General features: G+C 40.6%; 3 protein-coding genes across 3 annotated transcripts; 2 read left to right on the top strand and 1 right to left on the bottom strand.

The window, feature by feature from the left end:
* The first annotated feature begins 3,499 nt into the window (after positions 1-3,499).
* mpeg1.1 (macrophage expressed 1, tandem duplicate 1) lies at positions 3,500-6,841 on the top strand. Its single transcript, XM_054611017.1, has 2 exons — positions 3,500-3,968; positions 4,327-6,841. The coding sequence occupies exons 1-2, from the start codon at positions 3,519-3,521 to the stop codon at positions 6,001-6,003; spliced, it is 2,127 nt and encodes a 708-aa protein (XP_054466992.1). The 5' UTR covers positions 3,500-3,518; the 3' UTR covers positions 6,004-6,841.
* A 712-nt stretch (positions 6,842-7,553) lies between these two features.
* Positions 7,554-10,975, top strand: prf1.5 (perforin 1.5). The gene is made up of 5 exons (XM_054611420.1): positions 7,554-7,835; positions 8,132-8,407; positions 8,626-8,897; positions 9,418-9,559; positions 9,674-10,975. The coding sequence occupies exons 2-5, from the start codon at positions 8,138-8,140 to the stop codon at positions 10,559-10,561; spliced, it is 1,572 nt and encodes a 523-aa protein (XP_054467395.1). The 5' UTR covers positions 7,554-7,835; positions 8,132-8,137; the 3' UTR covers positions 10,562-10,975.
* A 425-nt stretch (positions 10,976-11,400) lies between these two features.
* smarcad1a (SWI/SNF-related, matrix-associated actin-dependent regulator of chromatin, subfamily a, containing DEAD/H box 1 a) lies at positions 11,401-24,543 on the bottom strand. Its single transcript, XM_054610457.1, has 23 exons — positions 24,047-24,543; positions 23,127-23,265; positions 22,913-23,042; positions 22,586-22,655; positions 22,141-22,238; positions 21,563-21,655; positions 20,484-20,562; positions 19,665-20,359; positions 18,842-19,038; positions 18,287-18,377; positions 17,653-17,752; positions 16,660-16,719; positions 16,366-16,441; positions 16,117-16,252; positions 15,841-15,972; positions 15,442-15,537; positions 14,980-15,097; positions 14,772-14,887; positions 14,205-14,393; positions 13,992-14,110; positions 13,508-13,690; positions 13,144-13,250; positions 11,401-12,632 (listed from the first exon to the last, which is right to left on the bottom strand). Exons 1-23 carry the CDS (start codon positions 24,153-24,155, stop codon positions 12,571-12,573), a joined length of 3,195 nt encoding a protein of 1,064 aa, XP_054466432.1. The 5' UTR covers positions 24,156-24,543; the 3' UTR covers positions 11,401-12,570.
* Between the last annotated feature and the right edge of the window lie 453 nt (positions 24,544-24,996).

Here is a 24,996-nt window from a genome sequence, read left to right as displayed (position 1 = left end):
CTACACCATGCTAGATGTGAACTTTAGCTCTACCCTTTTCTTTTATATTAGAGTGCGGGCCAAACTAGCCGGAAGGAGTTTTACGTGTCCTCCGTAACATTGTGACCTCATAAAGTTACGGAAATGAAGGAGAGAATTCAACTGTATGATCACATTATCCCACTTAAGACATAAAAGTTGTGTTCCCACAAACTTTATATCCTAAAAATCCGAAAGGTATCATCAGAATAAGGTGGATAACGCGTATGATGAAGCTGAGACTGGGATATATATTCACATATTGACTCACACACATCCTCACACATGCCACCAAATTTAGTTAAAAAACAGCCCAACCCTGATAAACTAGTTCAGAGGCATCCAAACAATTATATCAGACTGTTTATTGCAATGTATTCAGATTCCCTTCCTCAGTAAACACATTAAAAGTTGTGCACATCATTTATATGGCCGGTTATTGTTTGCATCACCAGTATGTGTCAATTTTGAATTTTTTTCCTTAATATGTTTTATTACAACACATAAAAAATAGAAATGATGTTACACTAGCTAAAGATGTAATTTAGCATATAATGTAATTACACATGTGAATGAGCCAAATATGTCAGACCTTCTATTGGGTTATGTGTGAAAATGTGTCTATCCAGTGATTACTGATGATATAGAAAATTATTCAAACACGAGTACAGAAGCCAGGTTGCCTTTCTTCACCACAGCTAACAAGTAATACAAGTGATTCCTGCTCATCAAGATTATGATGGCATTTAGGCGGCAGGAGAAATAGTGATTACTCTGAGTTGAGTTTGCCATTAGAGTATATACACAGGTGAACGTTGGGATTTCAACTAGATATGGGTCAAATATATAAAAAGCAATAAAAAGCATGTCAAACGCTATGATCTAGAAGCTATTAATACACGATTTAAGACCCTTTTGTTACTTTATGCTGCCGTTTTATACAGTATGCAGAGGCTCAGACAGCTGTAGACCTAATCATTTGGATAGCTTCGTGTTGCCATCTACTGGCCAGATTCATTAATAATCATATCACTGTAGAAGCAACCGCTTTGTTGATTGTTTTGTACCGAGTCGTGTCTCCCCGCTGAGACTCACGTGCACACAGCAGAAAGTGAAAGCTACCTGACATGTAATGATTTCAACCTGAAAGTACTGTCTAAAAACAAAACCATATTCTTTATGGAGTTTATCAGCGGTGATAGCATTGATGATCTGAAGTCTGTAGTTTATGAACTTTAGACTCATAAACGTTTAATCAGAATCAGGAGAGGTGTTTCCTTGAAACGGTAGGTTTGAAATGTGCAACATCTCCTCAATTCATCTTTCGAACTCTCTGAGGTTGTTGTTGTTTTTGATGTGTTTTTCAGCAATTGAGACAGAAACGGTTATTCTAAAATGAGTTAGTTAAACTGCGTTTAAAGCAAAGTCAATGTCACTGTCAAATACAGTATGTGCTGATGAAACCATTTGATTAACACAATTTCAATAGGGTAGAATTGATAGCAGCTGCGGAGTAATACATATGCTTTTATTTCATCTTACGTCGTCATAAAATGTATGAAATTCACACAGTCGGGACAAAATGTCTTCAAAATGAAGTTACAATGTTGATGCATTACATGGCAGATAGAATATATTAGATTGACTTCCAAGAATTGCATCTCCTCCTGGTGGGTGTCAAATAAATCAAATTTTCACTGTCCAGTCAAAACAACCTCGATTATGTAAAGGCTCAGGTTAGTTTTCATTAAGGTTATATTTTACTCTAATTAGTAGAATTTGTCACTATTGGAGCTACTTTGATAAAATGGTGCTCTCCTTGTGTGCATGCCAAATTTACCGTTTTCATTTTCAACACAACTGTAATACACAGAATACTAATATAGAAAAGAGGCAAAACAATTTAAATAACGTTTTAAGGCTATAGGTACTAGAAAATGACAAATATTTCTGTAAACTGCCGCTAATATTTAGTTTGTCTGTTAATTACACTTAAATACACATACAATATGCAATCAATTGAAAAAAAAGATAGCACTAACAAAATAAGTAACATAATAAAGTATGTAGTATAAAAGGTTATTTACATGAACTAAATAATCAGAATCAGTTCTTCTTTTTACTGGTGTACTAACTTTACCACCCGTAATCCAGTCAGCCTTAAATCTTTTTTTTTTTCGCAAAGGTGGGGAGATGGAGGAATGTGGTCAGATAAGTGTGAACATTATTGATTCATGTCAAGTCACGTATTAACCAAAAAATAAACACTGAGGGGAAATAAGGATGTTCCCCATCAGTGATATCAGACCAAATCTTTCATGGGGTACCTGATATTCCTCTAAATTCATATTGCATTTATTTTAATTCTGATTCTTAGTTTATCTCTACATGTATTATTTTCACTTTTGTAGTGGCAAACATTCAAGCTAAGGCTCAATTGTTGATTGTGACTCAGTCAACAATTCTAAGGGTATTTCCAGTGACATATTCTCATGTGACTGCTCCCAAACATGTGAATGCACCGCCACTTCCTTAAAAATATTTTTTTTCACATGTGCTTTCAGTTCCCTGTGATGAGAGGAAGTTGACATATAGTTTAATCTTTACCTTAAAAGTAGAAAAACTTTGTGAAACAAAGCTTTTATCAACCGAAGCAGTGAACCTTTGAGCTCTGCTGCGTTTACGTTAAGCTTCGTTTCAACCCTTTTTCCAACCAACCAATCCTTTCATGTGCACTTCAACTCTCACTTTCTTTGTCCCTTTACTTTACTTTAAATTGTAGCAGTTTGTGAGTTTGTGTTGGATGGGGGGAAATGAGAGACAGAGTGTAAAATTGAACATTAACATACTGTAGATGACAGGCAAGGCTAGTTTGTGCACTGCTCTACCGATGTGAAATAACTCTGGATGTGTTTTTTTTATTGCTGAGAAATCATGTCTGAGGTGTTCATCCTCAGACTGCTTGGAGTCCCCTTAACTTACAAGTGTACATGTTTGTTTTCATGACTTTTGCACCCTTGAGTTAATATATAATTTCGGCACACCTTGTTTGTATCAAACAAACAAAGCACTGTCTGGAAAATCACGTCTATGAAACACTTGATTAGATAACACAAATCACAGTCATAAAACCATGTCAATAACTAATTGGATGTTTTATGATATTGCCTTTACTTATGGTTTTGTTATACTGTCAAGTTATTCTCCTCTGATAGAAAATTCATTCAAGTCATTATTTAGGAAGAGTGTTCAGGTTAAATCTAATTTTTGCCAGCTGAGTTCTTTTTTTCTGTTAAGTAGCCTGAAGTAAATATTTTGCGGTTAAAAAAAAAGCAGAATTGCAAACGAAAGTAAAATCTTATCTTTCCCCACCAGTTTTTAAACATGATGTTCCCGTTTGTCACCCGATAAACTGCGGAGGAGAAGGAGGAACAAAAAGGAGGAGGAACTTGGTTTGATCCTTATAGTGGTTGGTCTCAGCCCTCTCTGCCACAGTCATCATGAAGGCAGCACTGGCCCTCCTGGCTCTCTCTCTCCTTCATGTCTGCACCTCGGTCCCTATTAGCCGCCCCACCAACTGGCTCAGGCAATGTCGTGCCTCCACCAACTTCTCCATCACGGCACTGGAGGTGCTGCCGGGCGGAGGCTGGGACAACCTCCGCAACATTGATACTGGTCGAGTCATGAACCTCAGCTTCTCCCAGTGCCAGACCACTGAGGACGGGCTCTACCTCATCCCAGATGAGGTGTTTGTCATTCCCCAAAAGGAGACAGGTGTGGAGATGAACTCAGAGATAATCAGCTCCTGGCAGGAGCAGAAAAGCTCTACATCTTACTCCATAAATGCAGACATATCCTTCCTCTCCATGCTGAATGGCAGATTTTCGACAGAGAACCAGAGGATGAAAACCCATCAGGTCAAAGATTCTTCAACCACAGCCAGAGTGCAGGTAAGTTTCTATTTTACATAGTTTAGATGAATGAAATAAAACCTGATCATGAGTTAAATTAATCTCATATATAGTTTATATATATATATATTTATATATTTATATGGATAACTTGGTTTGATTGATTTGGTTGATAAAATTGTTAAGTGCCCCTTTAACAGTTTAGTTTTGGTATATTCAATATTAAACAACAATGCTGTTAATGTGCAAGTGTGAGCCAGGAGACTTTTTAGACTTTAGTTCCTGTACAGATGTTACAGATGTTACGTTAAGAAGTAAATAAAGCAAAAGAATACAAAATGAATAAGCTGAATGAAAAAATAAACTATAACTTTATATTTAATATTTCTCTTCAAAGGTTCGTAACTTCATCTACACTGTTAAGGCTTATCCAGACTTCACTCTGGACACACGCTTCGCTCAACAAGTCAAAGAGATAGCCGATGCAATTGAAAACAACCAAACGAGGAACGTAAACTATCTCTCAGAGAAGATGGTGCTGGACTATGGAACCCATGTTATCACTAGTGTCGACGCTGGGGCCGCTTTGGTGCAGGAAGACTACCTCCGTTCTACATATGTGTCGGACAGTGTGTCGGACAGTTCCTCTCTCAAAGCGCAGGCAGGCTTAAATTTTTTCGACAAACTCAAGTTTGACATTAGCAGTCAAAGTGGCCAACAGAGCGCATCCCTTCAAACATATCAATCCAACATTCAGTACTCAATCATCAAAAGCCATGGTGGCGGCACGCCTTTCTATCCTGGCATCACTCTGCAGAAGTGGCAGGAAAGTACCAGGAACAACCTGGTTGCTATTGATCGGTCCGGATTTCCCCTACACTACTTTATAAACATCAACACCTTGCCTGATCTGCCACAGCCTACGGTTGGCAAAGTGGCTGTTGCAGTGAGTCAGGCCGTAGATCGATACTACAATGTCAACACGAGGCCCGGATGCGTCGACGTCAGTTCCAAGAACTTTAACTTCCAAGCCAACATCGATGACGCATCCTGCGAGGGCCCCGCTACAAACCTCAGCTTTGGTGGTGTGTACCAAGCGTGCATTCAGGTCAGCTCAGATGCAGGTCCGCTGTGTGATGCCCTGGCCCAGAAAAACCTTGATACAGGGGACTTCTCCTGTCGTTCACCTTACTCTGCCACTTTACTGAGATCGGAGGTGAGACAGCAGGGTTACACCTCCTACGATTGCCACGACCAACGCTATCGGTGTGGGTTCTTTGGTTTGTCGCATTGCAATCGTAAGGTGTGTCAGGACAATTACCACGTTCGCTCTGCTCGCATCGACACCTACTGGTGCTCTGTAAGCGGAAAGGCTCCAGACAACTCTGGGTATCTATTCGGAGGCATATACAGCCCCTCCCTCCTTAACCCCCTCACCAATGCAAAAAGCTGTCCCTCCAACTTCATTCCGGTAAAGTTTCTCTCGGATGGCCAAGTGATCTGTGTGAGTAGAGACTATGAAATTGGCAGCAAATACTCAGTGCCATTCGGAGGCCTCTTCAGTTGTCAGTCAAACAACCCGCTGGCAGGAAATCAACGTCGCTGCCCTCATAAGTTCAGTCAGCACCTCGCCACAGTGAGCGACGGCTGTGAAATCCTTTACTGTGTCCAGTCAGGATTGTTCACCGGTGGGCAGCTGCTTCCTGTCCGTCTTCCACCTTTCACTAAGCCTCCACTTGTCAGCATGCATGCAACAAATACAGTTATGGTCATGACTGAGGGAGATATGAACTGGATCAGAGTGGGGCAGACCAAGGCGTGGAAACTGGCCAAACCAGAGGAAATCAAGGAAATGGTTCAGAAGCTTTACCCAGAATTGAGTCAGATGTCTAGTGGTGAAAAGGCAGGGGTAGCCTTTGGGGTGATGGGTATGATGGCACTGGTAGTCATAGTGGCAGTAGTCCTGGTGAAGAGAAGGAGGAGGCTGTCTAGGTTTACAACAGCTAGGGGCTATGAAGAAATACGTGGTGAGGTTGACAGTGAGGAAGGAGGGAGACAAGAAGATGAAGCTTGAGAAAAGCCCCAAATAAGACACACTTTGAGGACTGTAACCGAGCTCGATCCTAACACGTACCAGCACTTAGGTTCATGTTTCACAAAGAATTAGGCGCATGATTAAAGGCTTTTTAGTTATTTTCAGAGTGCCTCTGACATTTCTTCTTTTTTGAAAAGCCACACATAGTCTAAACTAAAGGCTAGTCTGGTGTGACAGATTTGGATTTTAACTTCCTTGTTTATTCTCACCGCAGACATCCCTATCACGAATCTTACAAGAGCAGAAAATGTTGTTTAAGGGCTCCTAGTTTGAATCAGTTGGACTTTGCATTAATTAACCCTATTTTGAAACCAATCAGTAATTCACATTACAACAACTGCTCTGGATACTAAAGGTTATTTTTTTTCCTCAGGTCGTGATGTGTACTTCACTGTAGCTTTGTAGTTTCCGTTTTAAAAACTGTATCATACTATTAGCTCTAACAAATGTGACTCCAGAGCGATGTGCCATTTAAATCAACATAGCTGAATGCAGAAGTGCTTTCCAAAGGTCAGTGACTCAATACTGCCCCCATGAGGCCAAGACGCATAATGTCATGTAGTATACAAACATTGTATACCCCATTTAAAAACCTGTGTGCTTTGTTTGACTTGTAACCAATTATAAAACATTTTACAACGTTTTTTAATTGTTATTTTTTTTTTTACAGATAATTGAATAACATTTTGTATTTTTTGCCAATATATGAATAATGTATGTAATCCATGTTTTGTACTTCAGGCTTTGTCTCTGTATGTATGTCAATTTAACTCCTCTGTACTGCACTTAACTACCAATTAAAGTGGTGAACAATTAACATTAACAAATGGAGTTAAATCTTTGCGCTAAATCCAAACACATGATGACTAAAATTGCATCAACACCACGTAGTGTTGCAGTTTGAACAAAATGCAAACGTAACAGCTGATGTGAACTCACACTTTAGGGCTGCATAAATCTGTAACCGTTGCACCAAAGCACAAATCGGTCCTCTAAATAAAACGCCGACGCAAACCTCTTGCACAGAGAGACACTTATCTTCCCTGACCTTACTGGTAAAACCACCAACATTCCACCTACATTCATAAATAGACAAGCTGACATCATGGCGTTGGCAAGGTTATCAGTACACAGACAGCCTGGCTCAGACATTATAAACACAAAACACACACAGTCACTCCAACAGACAGACAAACGTGTACTGTACGCTCACATGCACATAGCCATTTCCCGTAAAGAGGGCTCATACCAATGTGCATCTTTTCTTTAGAGACTATAGAATAATCTCCCTCCCCCACACATGCACTTGCACACACACTTGCACACACACACACACACAGCTGTGAGGGATTCATAGAGCTGGGTCATGACCATAAAAACAAACCCACTCATGCTGAGGATATTGTTAAGGCCCGGGGAGAGAGAGAGAGAGAGAGAGAGAGAGAGAGAGAGGTTCAGGGACAGAATACAGATAGACAGCCCTGAAGCAGGGGAACTTCCTTCCTTGGTCTTTTTGATAGGGCGGAGGACGGACAAAAGAGTAAACCCAGCGGGCTTTCAGCACAGCTTGCCGGTAAAAGCCAAAGCTCTCTCAACCGTGATTTCATTTCCAGCAGGATCAAGAGTCTAGTCAGTTTGCAGTTCACCTTTTACTGTGAGCTGCGCAATCAATGGGGTTCGTAAAAAGAGGGAGGCACAACCAATGCGTTTTTCTTGGCTGTTAAGATCGTGAGAGGAATTTCTGAAGGCAGAGAAAGCTACAGCCTGATAAACTCCTAAAAATAAAACGAGGACAGAGAACACAGTCCAAGGTAAGAGTGCATGTCCATGTTGTGGTATTTGTCTCTGTTGGGCATGTTTTTTGGGTTGACACATCTGTGGCAGGATTACTCCAGTTAAAAAGCAGAGAGGATTAAAAGGCTCATCTATATTTAGTGTGTAACAGACATAATTCATCTCTGACTCTGTGGTCTGCTCAAATTCATTATAACTATAGGCGAAAAAGGATACTGCCTACAATGGGGTTCATATCAGACACTCCACTTGTTTTATAGCTAAGAAGACTTAACCGACTATTTTCTCACTCTCTGTGTGTTGTTACATTTAGGCAACCATGCAAGCTGGAGGATTCCAACGGAGCAACGTCGTTGTGTTCACACTGACTTTACTGGTCATGCTGGAGGTCTGCAGGCTCCAGGGCTGTCGGGTTGGCTCAGGGTCAGAGTGTGAGAAAGCCCCTTTTGTCCCGGGTCACAACCTGGCAGGAGAGGGTTTTGATGTGGTGCGGATGCGTCGCACAGGGGCATACGTCATAAACGTCAAAACACATCTGGCCGACAACCACACCTGTACACTGTGTCCAAACCGCTTCCAAGAGGGACAGGTGTAGACTGTAGAACTCAAACTTCTCTGTTCACTCTTTCCGTGGTTTCTTCAGTCTAAACTCTCACTTCCCTTAATTCCCTCCAAACCACCTTTTCTTTTTTTTGCTTCTCCTGCCATGTGTTTTTTCCTACCTTTGTATTCCACACTTGCTTTAAATATATTCTCTCTCCACCTGCATCCCACTCAACATCCTGCCTTTTTTTCTCTCTTTCTCAGATTCAGAGGCTCCCAGCTGCAGTGCTAGATTGGCGTCCCTTCAGCCGCTGCAGTAAGCAGCTTTCTAGTGCCCTCCACCACTCGGTGGACTCCCTGCTGCGGAGCTCCAGCTCCCTGGTTAACAACAACTGGGGCCTGGGATTGAGTTTAGAGAACATCGGCAAGGCGGTGCTGGGAGGAAGCCGCTCAGACTTGGCAAAGTTTGCCCGTTCGCAGCACAGTGTGGATAAGGCCACTTTTGCCCTCCATGAAATCAGTTGCACCTACTACAGGTAAGGAGGAGTGGGGTTGGATAAAATGGGCCTTTGCAATTATATGTGATTTGCTGACTGATGCATACTGGGATTATTCAAATATATTCCTGAGAGGTAAAAGACTTTGAGTGAATTGTTGTTCCATCTATACACATTGTAGAGCATTGCAGAGTATTACTTGTTGCCAATACAGATATTATTGTGGAAATTCCAGTAACAAAATTAATCTTACAGTTATTGCTATCTGCGTTTTTTGCTGACATCCCCTAAATGTAAAAAAAAAAACCCTAAATGTATTGTTGACATCTATGTCACAGATGTGTGCAGATGTTCTTTTGGGGGCTAAACTTTAAAAGAGCATAATATAAGAAAAGGGCTTGAAACTACTTTATGAATAAACACATACAATTCATTATTTTTGCAGTTACAAGTTGAAACAGCTGATGATGCAACCTCATGGTGAACTAGACTGTTTATTGTTTGTCACGTAAGAGTGAAGATTATATTTTCATTGTGTTATCGCCTTTTGTTTTTTCAGCTACAGACTGGCTGATCATCCCCAGCTGAGTGCCGAGTTCATCAAGCATCTAAAAAGACTCCCACAGAGCTTAGACACAAGCCAGAACAGAGCCCTATATAGACGGCTGATAGACACCTATGGAACACACTACATACACCAGGTCAGTGGTTAATACAGTGTTCTTTTCCTGCCTTAGTACGTTTGCTGCAGAATGTCTTTTTGATATAGTCAGTTTTACAGCCTTCATTCCATTATTTGTTTGTGTCTCCTATAGGTCCAGCTTGGTGGTAAGGTGAGGCGAATCACTGCCTTCAGGACCTGCCTGGCCACACTGAAGGGTTTCTCCGAGTCGGACATCAAAAACTGCCTGAATTTTGAGCTCCGGGTGGCCCTGGGTTTCCTCCCTGGCAATGCTTCCTTATCCAACAAGTGTGATAACCTCCTGAAGGGTAACATGAGCATGGGCTTCTACCAAGGCTTCATGACCCATAAGATTGAGGTCATCGGAGGGGAGAGGTATTTCCCAGACATCCTCTACCATGAGGACCCGTCTGAAGCATACCAGAGCTGGATGGGCAGCCTCCACGACAACCCCGATGTGGTGTCTTACGCCATCTTCCCTCTGCACCATCTAGTGGAGGACTCCCAGATCAGTGCTAATCTGAGAAGCACCGTCACGGAGTATATTAAAGATAACCAGCTGCAGGAGGACCAGGCTGGTTCAAAGAACTGCTCTCCGACTCCCAACCTGGACCATAACTGCTGTCCTCTACGGGCTGGCAGAGGAACTCTCAGACTGGAGATCCACAGAGCGGCAGGTCTGAGGGCAGACACCATCACGAAAACAGACGCCTACGTGAAGATCTTCTACAACGGCATGTACGAGGAGACCGAGACGGTGATGGACAACAACGACCCAGCCTGGAATGTGACCTACGACTTTGGGTCGGTGGAACTGGGCCAGGCGTTGAGGTTTGAAGTCTGGGACAGAGACGTGTTTTACAATGACTTAGCGGGTAGATGCGTCGTCTTCCCTGAGCGAGGAACTCACGCTCTAAGCTGTCAGCTGAGCAAAGGAGTGCTCTATTTCACCTACACCATCAAATGTGATGCTCACTTGACAGGCTTCAGGTGTGGACGGTACTCCCCCAATGCAGAGTAGATTATTAGATTACGACATGTTATTGTAGATTTTAGCATTTTTCAGATTTGGTAGCCGAGAGCCTTTCATTTCTTATTCATTTTAACAGGGATAATTGTCAACATTTTAGATGCCAAACAAACTCCCCCTTTTGTAATTGTTGGTCAGTTGTTTTTTTTATGTAGATGACTTGTAATATTTCAGTATTAACTAAGTCTCTGTGTGCATCCGGTGCACATAACAAAATAAAGATATAAGACATTTAGGCTACGGTTTTATGTCACCTTGAGTTTTCTCAAATCTGATACAACAGCATATATACAGACAACCACAAGGGAAACACAAACACAGCATTTCTACAAAACACACAGAAGTGGCAGATGCATATATGTGTTATATACAGTAACTAAAGAAACACGCTTAATAGCTCAAGAGAATAAAGCGAACACATTTGAGAAAATCCGTGAACCATTTCAGATCAATTGGATTCAGTTCAATGAATTTTGTATCTTACAGTCTCTAGTTCTAAATGTAATTAAACCGTATTAATAAAATGGTTAATATTTGTAGTTCTTCACATTTTATATTATTTAGAAGATTTTTTTTAATAAGTATAAATTAAATAATGATCATAGTAGACTGCTGTCAGTAATAAAACTCAAAAGTGGCAAATTTCCAATTTATATTTCTTAAGATTAGTGGAAACCACAGACCAGGTGGTTACCAAACCTGGTGTGAGAAATGTGCAGGTCTTTCATCTGCTGCCAGTGTAATAATATCAATAATTCATACATGATGCAAGATAATTTTCTTATTGGCAGATCCTCCTGCTGAATCCCTGTAGGCGTGACCACACAAACTTTTATTCCAATTTTTATTATTTAGTTCAAACAGGAACTTTAAAAACATACAAATGACTTAGTAAAAGCTTTGACACTTAACACTTGTACACTTACAACACATAAGCCACTTATACAGCACTAATGCAGCAGCTGCTTCATCAACCTCTCCGTGTCCCTTAGCTCAAGATACTTAACGGGGTAGAAAGAGCACAGAATCCAATTCAAAACATTCTATTTCATGTTTGAGTTTTTATAGTTTTACACTCCAGAAAAAATGGGATTTGTGTTTACTAAATCTATCAACAAAGCCATGTATGTTCTGTCTATAAAAGGCCAATCAGTCTGCCTTTGCAAAAATGTTTTACTTGAAATATGACATCAGGATAAAATACGACAATTACACTACCAGAGAATAAAATTTGTTAGATACATGGCTGACTTTCTGATGTAACCACAACGCTCAAACATGTTGATCAGGTATGGTATCAGAGGAAATTCATGTGAATCGCAACTTTTCTCCAAAAAATATCAATCCAGTTGTGAGCTGCTGTTGAAACGTTACTGTGGATCACAGCAGCAAAAAATATCCTGATGTAAACAATATATATTTTTTAAGTACTGTGAAGTAAGAGCAAGTGCGTCAGGAAAGATGGAACACGGTCGTGTAAGAAGGATGGTATAGAAATCTATCACTCCATCGCGGTTACACAAATTTTCTTACCAGCATACAGTACCTTTAATCTGCATGGGTTATGTGAACTTAAATTATTGACCTTTGTTCATACAAGCGCCATGGTGTACTCCAACCCATGCTGCATTACTGACAGTTTCATCTGAACTTCTAAACACCTATTTCTTTCACGTTTCTACAGAGAAACCTTGCATGACATGTGGAGTGCATTACATTTATAAAAGGCAACTTTATTGTTCTGCCTTTATATATTGATCTCGTCAAAGTAGGAGCAATAAACTGTGTGCATGTAAAAATAGTGTTTTAGGCACAGCTACCATGCTACACAGTAAGTCAGATCTCAATATCAGAACTTTTTTTTTTCATGGCAGCGTATGGTTCTCAGTAGTTTTCCAGAATAGACACAAACGTGTGTGTTCAGTCACAACACTCTTGCCAGAATCACAGGAATGCCATCAAAAATGTATTTGTACAGTCTCATGTTTCATGTTTGCTGATCACAGTCCCAGTGAGGCTTTGAGCAAAGACGCCATGTCTTCAGGTATGGTCCCCTCACCACCTAAAGAACACATGATGTTTTATTATTTTTTTTTCCATTTGCAAATAATTCTGTAGGTTAGGGTAATCACAAGTTAGCTGGTTCAAACAGCTGGTTTTTCTATACTTTGTACTTTTAGATATATCATTGTACTTTGATCAACAAATACTAATGGCCAGCTCTGCAGGGTTTTTTAGGATATTCTCTTCATAGGCTTGAGACTCATTGGACCATCACAAACAGAGCTGGAAGTCTCAGAGCAGTACTCGAATCTGAATGACCTCATTCTTTACCGATCAACTTTTTTTTAAGTCAATTTCTTTCAGTTTTGCCAGTCTTATCCGAGGAGTAAGTTGAAGAGCTATAGCTTGGGCCTCAATAGCTAGCTCTCCCAAATTAAAATCAACACTGCTTTTTTGTTGTTTTAATAATTAGATTGCATACTTAAATTAAAAATCTATTTGATGTATTTATAACAGAAATTGTGTCCATGCAGTCAAGAAAGCACATGTTTGTTTGCACTTCTCCTTACCTTCAGCAGCAGTCATGTCCTGCTCCAGCTTTAGTTTCTTGTGGCTCAGCTGCAGCATGCAGTCCTCTATGCTGCCCTTACTGATCAGCTTAATCACCTTTACAATCCTGAGAGACACAGTGCGGTACATTAGTCACTACCGGTTATCTATACATTAAGGACTGTTCTGGAAGGGAACATTTTTACCCAGAGAGGTCCTGTAATTGCAATGAACAACCACTATATTATTCTGAGATTTGAATTCCATCAAAATCTGCTGGTGTATAGCAAAAGTGTTTTCTGTCTAATTGCTTACATGAATCAAAAGTGATTTAAAACTCAGCCTGTAAGAATAAAATGGTATTTTTTACAGATTTCATCTTACTTGGTCTGGCCTACACGGTGACATCTGTCCTCTGCCTGTTTGTCGTTGTAGGGATTGCAGTCAATGTCATGTAGGATGACAACGTTAGCGGAGGTGAGGTTGATGCCCAGGCCACCAGCACGCGTTGACAACAGGAACACAAATATGTCAGGATCCGTGTTGTACTCATCAATCAACCCAATCCTGCAGGACAAAGAAAACATCTTCGCAATTACATGTGACACAATTCATGTTATGTTGAGAGAGGTTAATACCAAACATTGCTTCATTTGAAATCCAAATTTAAACTGAAGTAACAGCTAGAATAAAAGATGCATATCAGCTAAAGGTTACCAATATATCAGCTCTGCATCAAAATCACAACCTACACATACATGCAGTAGTCCCATTGCAAAAGAGACAGTGTAGTTAGGACAGCTATTCTGTTTGCAGTAGGGATGACTAGTTAGATTTGTGAATTAATACAGTACTGTACAACACTGACCTGTCTGCTATGGGAGTGGATCCATCCAGTCTGACGTAACGATGCTTAAGATGTTTCAGCAGCACCTCCACAATGTCCAGCATCATGGTGAACTGACTAAACAACACCACCCGGTCTCCCTGGAAGATGAAATGAAAGCGGACCTCCTTAGTACATGCAGTCTGCACTCCTGTTGCATGTGCCACAGACACCACTCTGCACATTTGTATTTACCTTGCTTTTATGTGAGGCCAGCAGCTCCGTGAGGTGGTGGAACTTCCCAGAGTCAAGCAGGAGATTTTTTTCAAGCTGGTAGGAGCTGAGGGAGGAGTACTGCTGGCAAAGACGATTCAGCTCAAAGTCTGACATCACTTCCATGTCCTCCTGGATCAGAGCAGCGTCTGCATCAAAGTGAGTTGGCTCCTGTGGAGGTAGAGAAAGAACAATGGATGAAACATTTAACAAGAGGAGGCAGGGAAATACCCAAAATATGATACAGAGGGTTGAGTAAAAGGAGGGACATTAGCGTGGAATAACAAATAATATTATAGATCATACACAGTATAGCATTCTTGGCTATCTCTATCTTGTTGTCGCACTAATTCACTAGAGTGAATATGTTCCATCTTCAGTTATTCCACTTGTTTGGATAATACAATTCCCAACAATCTAAATACTTTAAGATGGCACACTTGAATGATCATTGAATGATGGCGTTACCAGGAAGCTAAGCCTCACAAGAACAACTTTTGACAAAAGAATTTAGAAAAAAACAGCAGAAAAGATACAAGTAAGACTGACCTTAAGCATGAGTTTACTCATGGCTTTGAGCTTTTCTGTGGTGTAGTACTGTCTATGAAGCAGTGGGTGGTTGGCCATCTTCCTCAACTGCATCATCACATTACACAACTCACGTTCTGCAAAGAAAATCCATGAGAGAAATTGCTTATTTCTGAGATTTGCACAAAATAACACTGATGAACAACAAGGAGCAGTATATCAGCCTTACTCTCGCCATTGGTGGAAGCCTTAAGTTTTTTAAAGAGGGTCTGGTAGAGGACCTGCTGTTTCTCACTCATTGGGCAGGACTCTACCTTATCTTCCTTGGCTGGCAGCTGCTTGAGGACCTGGAAAAAGGGGGAAGCAATAAGTTATTCACAATACTTACACAGGGTTTGAACTATGATTACTCTCATTGTAAGCATAATGAAGCAAATGGTGATGTCCTAGAAAATCTGTGTGTAATGTGTGTTTGTCATTTGAGAATCCTGATTCTACTCTAACAGAATTAATCCAAATCTTCATTGAATTATAACACTAACACTATCAATGCTTTTAACATAGTTGGATGTAAAACAGAGAGATGGAAAATCACTGTTATGCTACATTTCGCTACAGAACACACTTACTTTCCATACACATAGTAGTATTTACACAATACACATCTGTAAATTGAACTTCATCAACTCACCTCGCTCTTGACTCGTCTGAGGATAAAAGGTTTCATGATGAGTTTGGCCTGAGAAATACGATCCCTCTCAAAGCGGCTCTGCTCCTCATGGGATTTCTGATGAGACAGAAAACTTTGGTCAGATGGGCAAAATAAATATTAAACTATACACTTTTTTTGGCTGGCTATGTAACTTGCAAGGTAACACGTGGTGTTTTTTTTGTTTACACTTGTGAAACAAAAGAACATAAAAAGGGACTTAAAGTTAGTGGACGGACAGAAGTAACAATCAATAGAAGATGTCAAAGTGAAGATGTCTTCTCACAGTCGTCTAATGAAGTACCAGGATTGTTGCTGTAATCGAAGATATCCGTCTATCCAGCTTTTAAAAACATAGCAGTCTTACAGACACACACTCACCATAGAAAACATTTTGGAGAGCTGTGTAGTGGAGCTGGAGAACATAGAAGGCATGATGAAGTTCAGAAGAGACATCAGCTCTAAGAGGTTGTTCTGTAAAGGAGTTCCTGTCAGCAGCAAGCGATGCTCTGCCTACAGGGGGGGAGAGAGAGAGAGAGAGAGAGAGAGAGAGAGAGAGAGGCATCCTACATGGTTAGGTGCAATAATTCTGATAAGATATGAAGAAACCAGAGAAATAGGCCGGAAGAAAACGTTACAAAATGTCAGTGAACTAACGTTAATAGCCATGAGGTGGCGGTAGCGCAGAGAGTTCATGTTCTTCAGCATGTGACCTTCATCAAACACAGCATACTTCAGACGCAGCTTACGGAAAAGACCGCGGTCGCTATCGTTTCCGATGGCCATGTTATACCTGTGAAACAAAAGTTTGTGTTAAGGTGTGAGTGACAAAATGCTTCAGGCTCTTAATGCCGCCGTAGTCATCTGCACTAAAATCTGTCAAACATAATGGAGGGGGTGTCTCACGTGGTCACAATGACGTTGCAATCAGCACCATCACTGAGGAGGTCGTGTCTGAGGTAGCGGCGATCTTCCACAGATCCTGCGTAGAACAAATGGGTACACACTACTGAAAACTGTGGAAAGACCCTGAACAGAGCTGCTCTCCTTTAGTCACTTAGACACAGAAACATGGGTAAAAAGGGTCCAGGAAGAAAAAGATCATAGTTATCCTTTAAGGTTCCCTTAACCATTACAGGGTTCATGTAAGGAAAACAACATGGGAGGTTTCAATGGGAAAAGGAGAAAAAGGAGTCATACCACAATAGACGAGAATTTTGAGGCTTGGACACCACAGCTTCAGCTCTCTGACCCAGTTATCTGCAAGACAGAATGAGCATAAATCATAGATTAATGATTGATTTAGTAGTAATTTTACAAAGCAAAAATGAGCTACAAGAAGTAAAAAAAAAAACACACTTGAATATTGCAGTCCCACATTCAATATAACAGTATTAATAATCATACAGATTCTCTGCTTTCTATGACGTCGTATTGATGTGATTTATTGTGGTGCACAGCATGCGCCACTAGAGGTCAGTCTATACTGGTGGAACAGGCAGCTGAGCTGAGAAAGATGGCGACCACGAGTGGTGGGGATAACGTTACAGGTGATTTGCCACTGATTTGGGTTATTTTGGGTTTAATCTTCTGCCAACAACACAAGCAGTTTATAGCCGCAAGGTTTTATTCAACTTCCAGTCTGGATGAGCAGAAGGCTAATTATTAACAAAATTTTCTCTGTAGTGTAGTGTTAAGCGTGAGCGGTGAGCTCCTCACTGCAAGGCAGCAGCTGGGACTGCTGTGGGCTGTGGAGAAGAAGGCTCAGCTAAACTGTGAGCAACATTTTATCTCCATCTCTAAAATGCTCCACTCCAAATGAACAAGATATCAATTCTGGCACCAAACAACACAGAAAGATGACGTTTTTGATATGTAACTTTAGCCCACTACTCTATGGTTATACATTACGTGTTTGCCCCCAGTCTTTCCTCGTTTTTGCCTCCAGCTAACACCGATTCGTAATTATGTTGTCAGCTGTAAAAGGGTCTATAACCCATTGAAATGTCAGGAAGATGTGGGGAAAAAATAGATGCTGCTCAGGTCTAGTCTGAATAGAGACAAAGTAGTATCTATGACATTTCAAGCAATTAGTTTAGGTACACCAGAAAAACAGATGAGGTGACAAGAGAATTACTGTTATAGCAAGGTAGCAAAGTGGTAGCAAAGTGTGTGATTTGTGGAGATCATTACCCAATGTCGAGGCCGGCACAGTGATGAGGTGAGGACCGTCTATTCCCTTCTCGTAAAGCTGGGCCAGAAACGCTATAGCCTGGATAGTTTTCCCCAAACCCTGAGAGGAGTGAACAAGAGCGTAAAAGAGAAAAAGAGAGATGGAGACATACAGAGTGAGTCAGATATCAAACACAAGGATAAAGACAGACCCAGGTGAACAGTAAAAAAGATATTTGAACATCTGCGTTTCATATGACAAGTATAAACAGCCATAATCCGAACTTCAACAGCACAGCAGCTTTACTAAACTATACAAACCAAAGTTTTCACTTCTCTCAGCGTCTTGGGGCTACAAAAACAAATCTAACTGTCTGCTGCTTGTACACGTCTTCTTTCTTCCCTCTACTCTCTGATTGTTTGTTCACCTGAAGGATGGCAACATATCCACACAAACCCTCTTTGATAGAGGCACAGTAACACCCATCAAGTAAAAACTCAAACACTTAAATAAGCTGTAGGCGCATACTGTCCTGCTTGGCTTTTTAAATGTTAACATTTTGTTTGTTTTTGACTTTGGCCTTGTGATCAACACCTCATGAATGTTGGTAGTGAACCGTGTCACTTCCCACATGTCATAGGCTTGTTGCCTTACCATTTCATCAGCGAGGATACCACTCAGTTTGTGCTCATGCAGAAGCAGCAGCCACTTTAGACCAATCAGCTGATAGGGTTTCAGCTGGTTTCTGAAAGAAAACCAATGACAAACTGAGAAAAATAATTGGATCTCTCATCTATATAAAAGCGCATAATGTAGGTAACCAAATAGTCCTAATGCATCGTTTATGGAATTAGATAAGAGGAAACAGAAGGTGCAGGGAACAGCACTCACTGCTCCATGTAGGTTGCAAAACGTAGATAAATGTATTCAGTACCTCACATTTACATGTGTATTGTCAGAAAAAACGACCTGAAATGTACACCTGTGTGGACAGCGGCATAAATTAAAATTGAGTGTATCGGTTGTGTGAAAACCGTTGATTCGTTGATACGCTGGTGGTCGGTGGTCTAGATAGGTTGTTTCACAATTGTGGCTTGTATTCATTCTATCATTAGTGAAGTAGTTGTTGCAGACTCACCTGGCAGAGATCTGAACTCTACTGAGTGCACCTTTCTAGTTACAGTATGTGTTGATGTACATTTTACTCACTGGCTGTTCAGAAGGCTTGGCTGTTTCATGGACCTTGTGCCCCTCTCCATCACCTCAGTGACCTGTTTGACCATTCTTGAGGAAATGGTTTTACATTTGGACATCAGCCCCAGGACGACCTTCCGCTCTTTGAGGACGACTCTGCAGCCCAGCAGTAATGAGTCCGACAATCCTTTGTCCTTAATGAAGACATTAATCTGAAGAGGAAAGAATACTGTTAGAATTCACACAATATGTTGAGTATCGAGACAGAATCCATCGACTACTTCTGTACAATCTAATAGTAAGTTCTCTGATAAGTCATTAAATGACAGTGGATAGGGACAAAATGTTTGAGAATCACTTAATTACTTTACTGCCGTTGAGTTCGGTGTACACAGATCATAAATATTTCACTGCCCTATTTTTCCAACATGACACCCTGTCATCATTATTATGCACCATAACAAATAACATTTACTCTCTGTTGACGGATAGATGCTTAGAAAATAAAAAAAACACCATGAGGTGAGATAGTATGTCAGGAGGTGAAGAGTTCTGCTATTCAATAGCTTGTCAAGAATGTCTTGTCTCTACACGGAGGACAGCGGTGTGGGGCGCTCAATAAGTAAATACAGTGTGAATGAAAAAGAACAGGTCACAAAGTCATTTTCCAGGTGTTCAGCAGCAGGATTGACTGAGTGTAGCTCTTTGTTTTTACAACTATTCCCAACGATAACTTGTGCAAACTGTTTTATTTGACATGAAGGAATCCCCTGCATGATGGCTTTTTCATGTTTCTTGTTTCATTTGTTTAAACAGACACACATACACATTCTCTCACCAGGCTTTGCCAGTCATCAAAGGGCCTCAGCTCCACAATCTTCTGGGCCTTTTTAACAGAGCACCCAGCGATTAGAGACAGCTCATCGATCGATGCATCCCGGAAAAAAGCCAGCATCTCTTTCTTCAGATCTGTCATGCCGCCTTTACAATCCAGCTCTTCATCAGAGTCCTCAAACTCGCTGCTCACCGCTTCCTCTTCATCGTCGTTTTCCTCCTCAGAGCTGACTTGTTCGTTTGAGGCACGTGCCTTCTTCTTTCTCTCTGCTGCCTGATTCTTAGCTATACTGGTCCCACTGGCAAATCTGGACAGCATCTGAGCAGTAGAGGACGAAGAGGATGGCTTCAGGGAGGAAGAGGTAGTTGTTTTCTTGACAAAAGAGGATGAGGATGAGGATACCGAGTCAGAACTTTTTTTAAGCCATGTAGACAAAGTGGAAGTGCTACTTCTGTTGTTTGCAGCTTCACTGTGGTCTGAATCTGAACCGTCGCTGTCCTTTGTAGCGTCAGTATCATCTTTACTCTCCTCCTCTGTTTCACTATTATTTCTGTGGTCCTTTAGATTTATCCTGGATTTACTGTCTCTGTGATCTTTGTGGCGCTTCAACTTCCTGTTGTCCTGGCTTGACTTGTCTTTACTCTTCGATTTACTGGATTTCTTTTCTTCTGCGTCAGGTGAGCTGAAACTGGTATCATCTGACAACCGGAAAAAAAGAATAACAAATTGAGCCAGAGTATGTTTCAGAATCAGTTAAGTAAACACAAACACGAGGTCAGTGAAAACTTGGTTGGATTCAGCTGATGGCTGTTGTGTTTGTACCTGGGTCTGAGAACATTTGTAGAACCTGCAGAGCATCCTCAACATTCCAGTCGTGTTCCTGCAGAACCATCCTCAGCTCCTACAACAAGACAGACATCAGCAAGAGTCAGAACTAAAATACAAAATGCACTGTGTCAGGAAACAGCTTTGCAAAATCTACTTTTACTTCTCATTGTGGTATGGCGTGGCTGTTAAGACAACCCGTTTTTGCTGTTTTATTATCGCATAGCAGCTGGTATACAAGGCTCCGGACTAACTTTTTCAACACCAATCGGAAAATATAATTTCAACCGTGTTGTTGTCACTGTAAACTTCCAAAATGCTAAATGCTATCCTTTTACTTTGTTATAGTGGTTATTTGCATTAACACACACACAATTCAGATTATTAGTAAATCTTTTTTTTTTTTTTTTAAATACTTACTTTGATTGAAATAAGTTCTTGGCACTAGTATTTCTAATTATGTATTATAAGATGCTTAGAGCTGGTGTGAAGGTCATAATCCCTTTCTAATACCTATTGTATAATGCAGTGAAAACATCTCCTTCAAACAAATGTATTCATTTACTCTCTTGCCAAAAACTACATTTTACAAGAATACATTTGAAATCATAATGATAACGATATCATTTACTTACACCCAATACTCATTTTTACAAAAAAAGAGCTTGAACAGATGAAAGACAAATACTCTGTTTTGCTTATCATTGGACAAATACACGACTTGGGACATTGGTTTTTGCTTCAAAACAGTTCTGTTGAATTGATGAAATGAGCTTTGATTTACATTGATTATTTTTAGGACACTATTAAACCGAAAAATGGATTAAGTATCGCGTGATTTGTCATTATGCCTGAGAGAGCTGAGTGTGATTAACAGTTTCTTGAAGCTGCAAGGCTTCTGGTGCTGGACTTGTGTAACATCACATTATACTGTAACATCACAAACTCAGTCACACACACATTGTAGTGTTATCAGAGTATAAACAGTTTGAGAGGGTAGAAGCAGATTAGACGAAGAAATTACGTGAAATGGATTCATGCGTTACAGTCGGGGACAAGTCTATGTGCGTCATCACCTCTTTGTCCTGGTCAGGAAACTTTTTCTGCAGTCTTCGGACCATGGCTTCCTGCTTCTCCCAGCTTGGCTCTCTGTCATCCTCATCAGAAACCTTTTGTTTTAAATACAAGCAAGGTCAATACAAAGCTGAGGGGAACACCTTACCGCTTCAATTAAATGTAACCTACTGAGATTTGCAACTGGTGTTGAAGGGAAAGCCAAAATAGTCACTGATTGTTTAGCTCGTCCCCTTCAACACATGATTGTGATTATAATTCTTATGTGGAAAATGCAGTGTCTCTGTTATGTTTTTAAATTTGCAAATGTTAATTCGTGTTTTTGGTCTCTTTAAAAAAGGAAAAAAATGTTAATGTCCAAAGTTTTTGGGACATAGGGAGCAACAAACCCAACAGTAGCTTTTATTCAGGGTAGGATGAGTGTAAAATCTACAGTACGTTATAATGTAAAGACGTACGATGCAGAATTGCAGTACAAACACTTAAAATGGCTTTAGGTGTACTCTGAGCTAAAACGTCAGGATCTCGAACATATGTACGTCATTGTTTTAACCCATGAAGTTAACATTAGTAATCTTACCACTGTTACCATCTTACTCCTCTTGCTGGTTTGAATATCACCACTGTCCTGAGAACTGCTGGATCCATCTTGCTTTCTCTTCCTGCCTTGGTCTGAGGCTGAGAAGACAAAAGTCAGAGCTGTCAAAAGTAGCCAACTAGGTAGGTAAAAAAAAATCTTTAATGCACAGCACAGGGTTTGTACTGCAACATTTTCCCATATTTACAAAATGTACACTAGCTGCATTAATAATTTCTTGCATCTAGTTTTGAATTTGCTTCATGGCACAGAGAATGAGCAAAGTTTAAAAAATTGATTGAACACAATATAAAACACAAAAAACGCAAACTTTTACTTAATACTACGATAAACTAAACCTTCTTTAAACTACAATGCCTCACAAAAACATTTTTAAGTCTTGTTCATGTCCAATTGAGCATGGACAAATGAGAAAGTTATTATTTACCTTCTTTATCACCAAACCTTAAAAGGCATGCAGCTACGGCACCATCCAATGTGCTTGTGCTCCCAATGACCTGAAAATGGAAAGGAACAAGGTGCTTTGAACAGAGAAAAACTGGAGATTTCAAGGGATTGTGCTATATAAACAGTGTCTAAATTATAGCTGGCTGTCAGATAAATTAAATACTTAATCATGATGACACGTTAAGCCAAAAGTTGGTGTATAATCAATCAAGATAGCTATGACAGTGGGTAACAGCGCAATTCGGATCCTGCAGTCACATTAATGTGATCTATACTGAGAAGTCTCAAAGCCTCTAACTGGACTTACCTCCAGCAGCTCCTTCCTCGTCAACTGAGGAAACATCTCCAGTATTACGCTCATTTTATCATCCAATTCGTTGTCCTCCTCATCTGTGTGATCTGATGCCACATTTTTGGATGACTTCTCTATAGGATTTCTATAAAAGACATACAACAATATTGTAAAGCAGTGTGATTCAGCATGACTGTGACATTTTTTTTTCATTTCAGTTTACACTTACTTGGACTTCCTGGTTAATGTTGTTTTGGTCTTTGTTTCAGAGAGGAGCTCATCTTCCTCCAAGTCAATTGTAAGGACTTCCTCAAAAACCACTCCACGGGCATGGGACTTTGGTGTGGCTTTGACAGGTTTCATTTGAGCTGGACAGCAAAATGTGAAAAAAGGTTAGCAGATGCAGTCGCTGCAGTATCAGATGCAAGATGAAGGGAATGCATTTCTGCCGTCTTGTCATTTGCAATGCTTGCAGCCACTTTGGTTAGAGCACACATCGAGGTCCTGCTAGTTCTTATGTGAAAATGTGTCCTCATCATGACATTCAAATACTGTAGACTTTAAGCGAGCCTTACTTACAGTACACTTTTAATGCAACTGTCTATGTTGCAAGTGGGGTGATGAGGGGAAGTACAGTGGCACCAAAACTCTGGTAGGCTTAGGGATCATGTGTCAAATGCTAAATTGTGCCATGCCCTCAGAATTGTCTCTTTTTAACCTGACAAATAATAAATTGGCATTTTTGATCTCGCCATAATACATTAACTTATATATGACGGGAGTACTTTTTTCTGGTCTTAAATGATTGGAGTGGAGTGCCTTTGTCTCAAAGCTCCGATGGCCGTTTATAAAACACCTTCACGTTATTGGCACCGAGAAAATGCTGTGGTATTTGGATTTGCCAATACTGCCCAGCTACAACACAATCACACAATCTCCCTGTAATAATGAAGAAGCTGCAGTTCAATGTTACACCAGAAACAATGTCAGTTTAGGCGTCAACCAAATACGACTGTGGGAAATAGCAATGATGGCCTTCAGCAAAAGACAGCTGATAGAAACCATGCTACTTAAACACAGCTAATGATAGCACACTTGACACATCTGGCTAACAGAGCAGCGGAGCATAGCTTAGCATCGGCTAGTTACCTGGCTTGTTCTCCTTCTCAGACTCCGGGCTTTCGGACCCGTTTTCCTGCTCTTTATTTGCTGTCGTGGCTGCCTTCTTATCAAAACGAAAACGGTCTAAGTTGAACATGTTAACAGTTTATTTCGTGTGTGACAGCGGCAGCCCCTTTGTCTCTTCCAAGACAAGCAGTAGCTATCTCCGCCGTCCTGTCGCATGAAGCACCGTGTTCCCGTTAGCCAATGAGACGACCGAGCTAACGAGCGTCCGGCGTTAGCACAGCAGCCGGGCAGCAGTCCCTGGATGACGGCGAATCTAAGCTGTGTCACCGCTCCGTTTTTAACCGGAACACTTTGAAATGGGTCGATTAATCATACACCGTATTAGCATAAAAGACGGTTGTGTAATCCGGGGTCCTATTACGCTTATGTATCTCGACTACAGCCGGTTTCCCGCGAACTCCGTCGGCCCTGGAGGATGCTATGCCGGCTCCACTCATTGGTCAGAGTACCGGGGGGGCGGAAACTCACGGATGAGTCAAGATGATACAATGTTGCCTACTTCCGTTTTTGCTTTGTTTCTTCCCAAGTTTTGTTTCGAAAGCAGTTATATCTCAACAGTGTAAAGATCAGCCTACACTGATATTATTAGTTGTATACTGTTTGTAGAAGTACAGTACCAGTCAAAAGTTTGGACACACCTTCTCATTCAACTACTTTGAAGAATCTAAAATATAAAACATATTCTGGTTTGTTGAGCATTTGTTTGTTTACCACATAATTCCATATGTGTTCCTTCATAGTTTGGATGTCTTCAATATTAATCTAAAATGTAGAAAAAAATAAAAAAAGAAAGAAAGAAAAATCATTGAATGAGAAGGTGTGTCCAAACTTTTGACTGGTACTGTATGTGTGTTGGATTGTTTCAGAGTCATGTGATCCAAACATTTCCAATAACTCCAGAGCTTTGTTAG

Source organism: Anoplopoma fimbria, chromosome 13, assembly GCF_027596085.1.
Source record: "Anoplopoma fimbria isolate UVic2021 breed Golden Eagle Sablefish chromosome 13, Afim_UVic_2022, whole genome shotgun sequence".
NCBI lineage: Eukaryota > Metazoa > Chordata > Actinopteri > Perciformes > Anoplopomatidae > Anoplopoma > Anoplopoma fimbria.
This window is presented reverse-complemented; position numbering and strand designations above follow the sequence as displayed.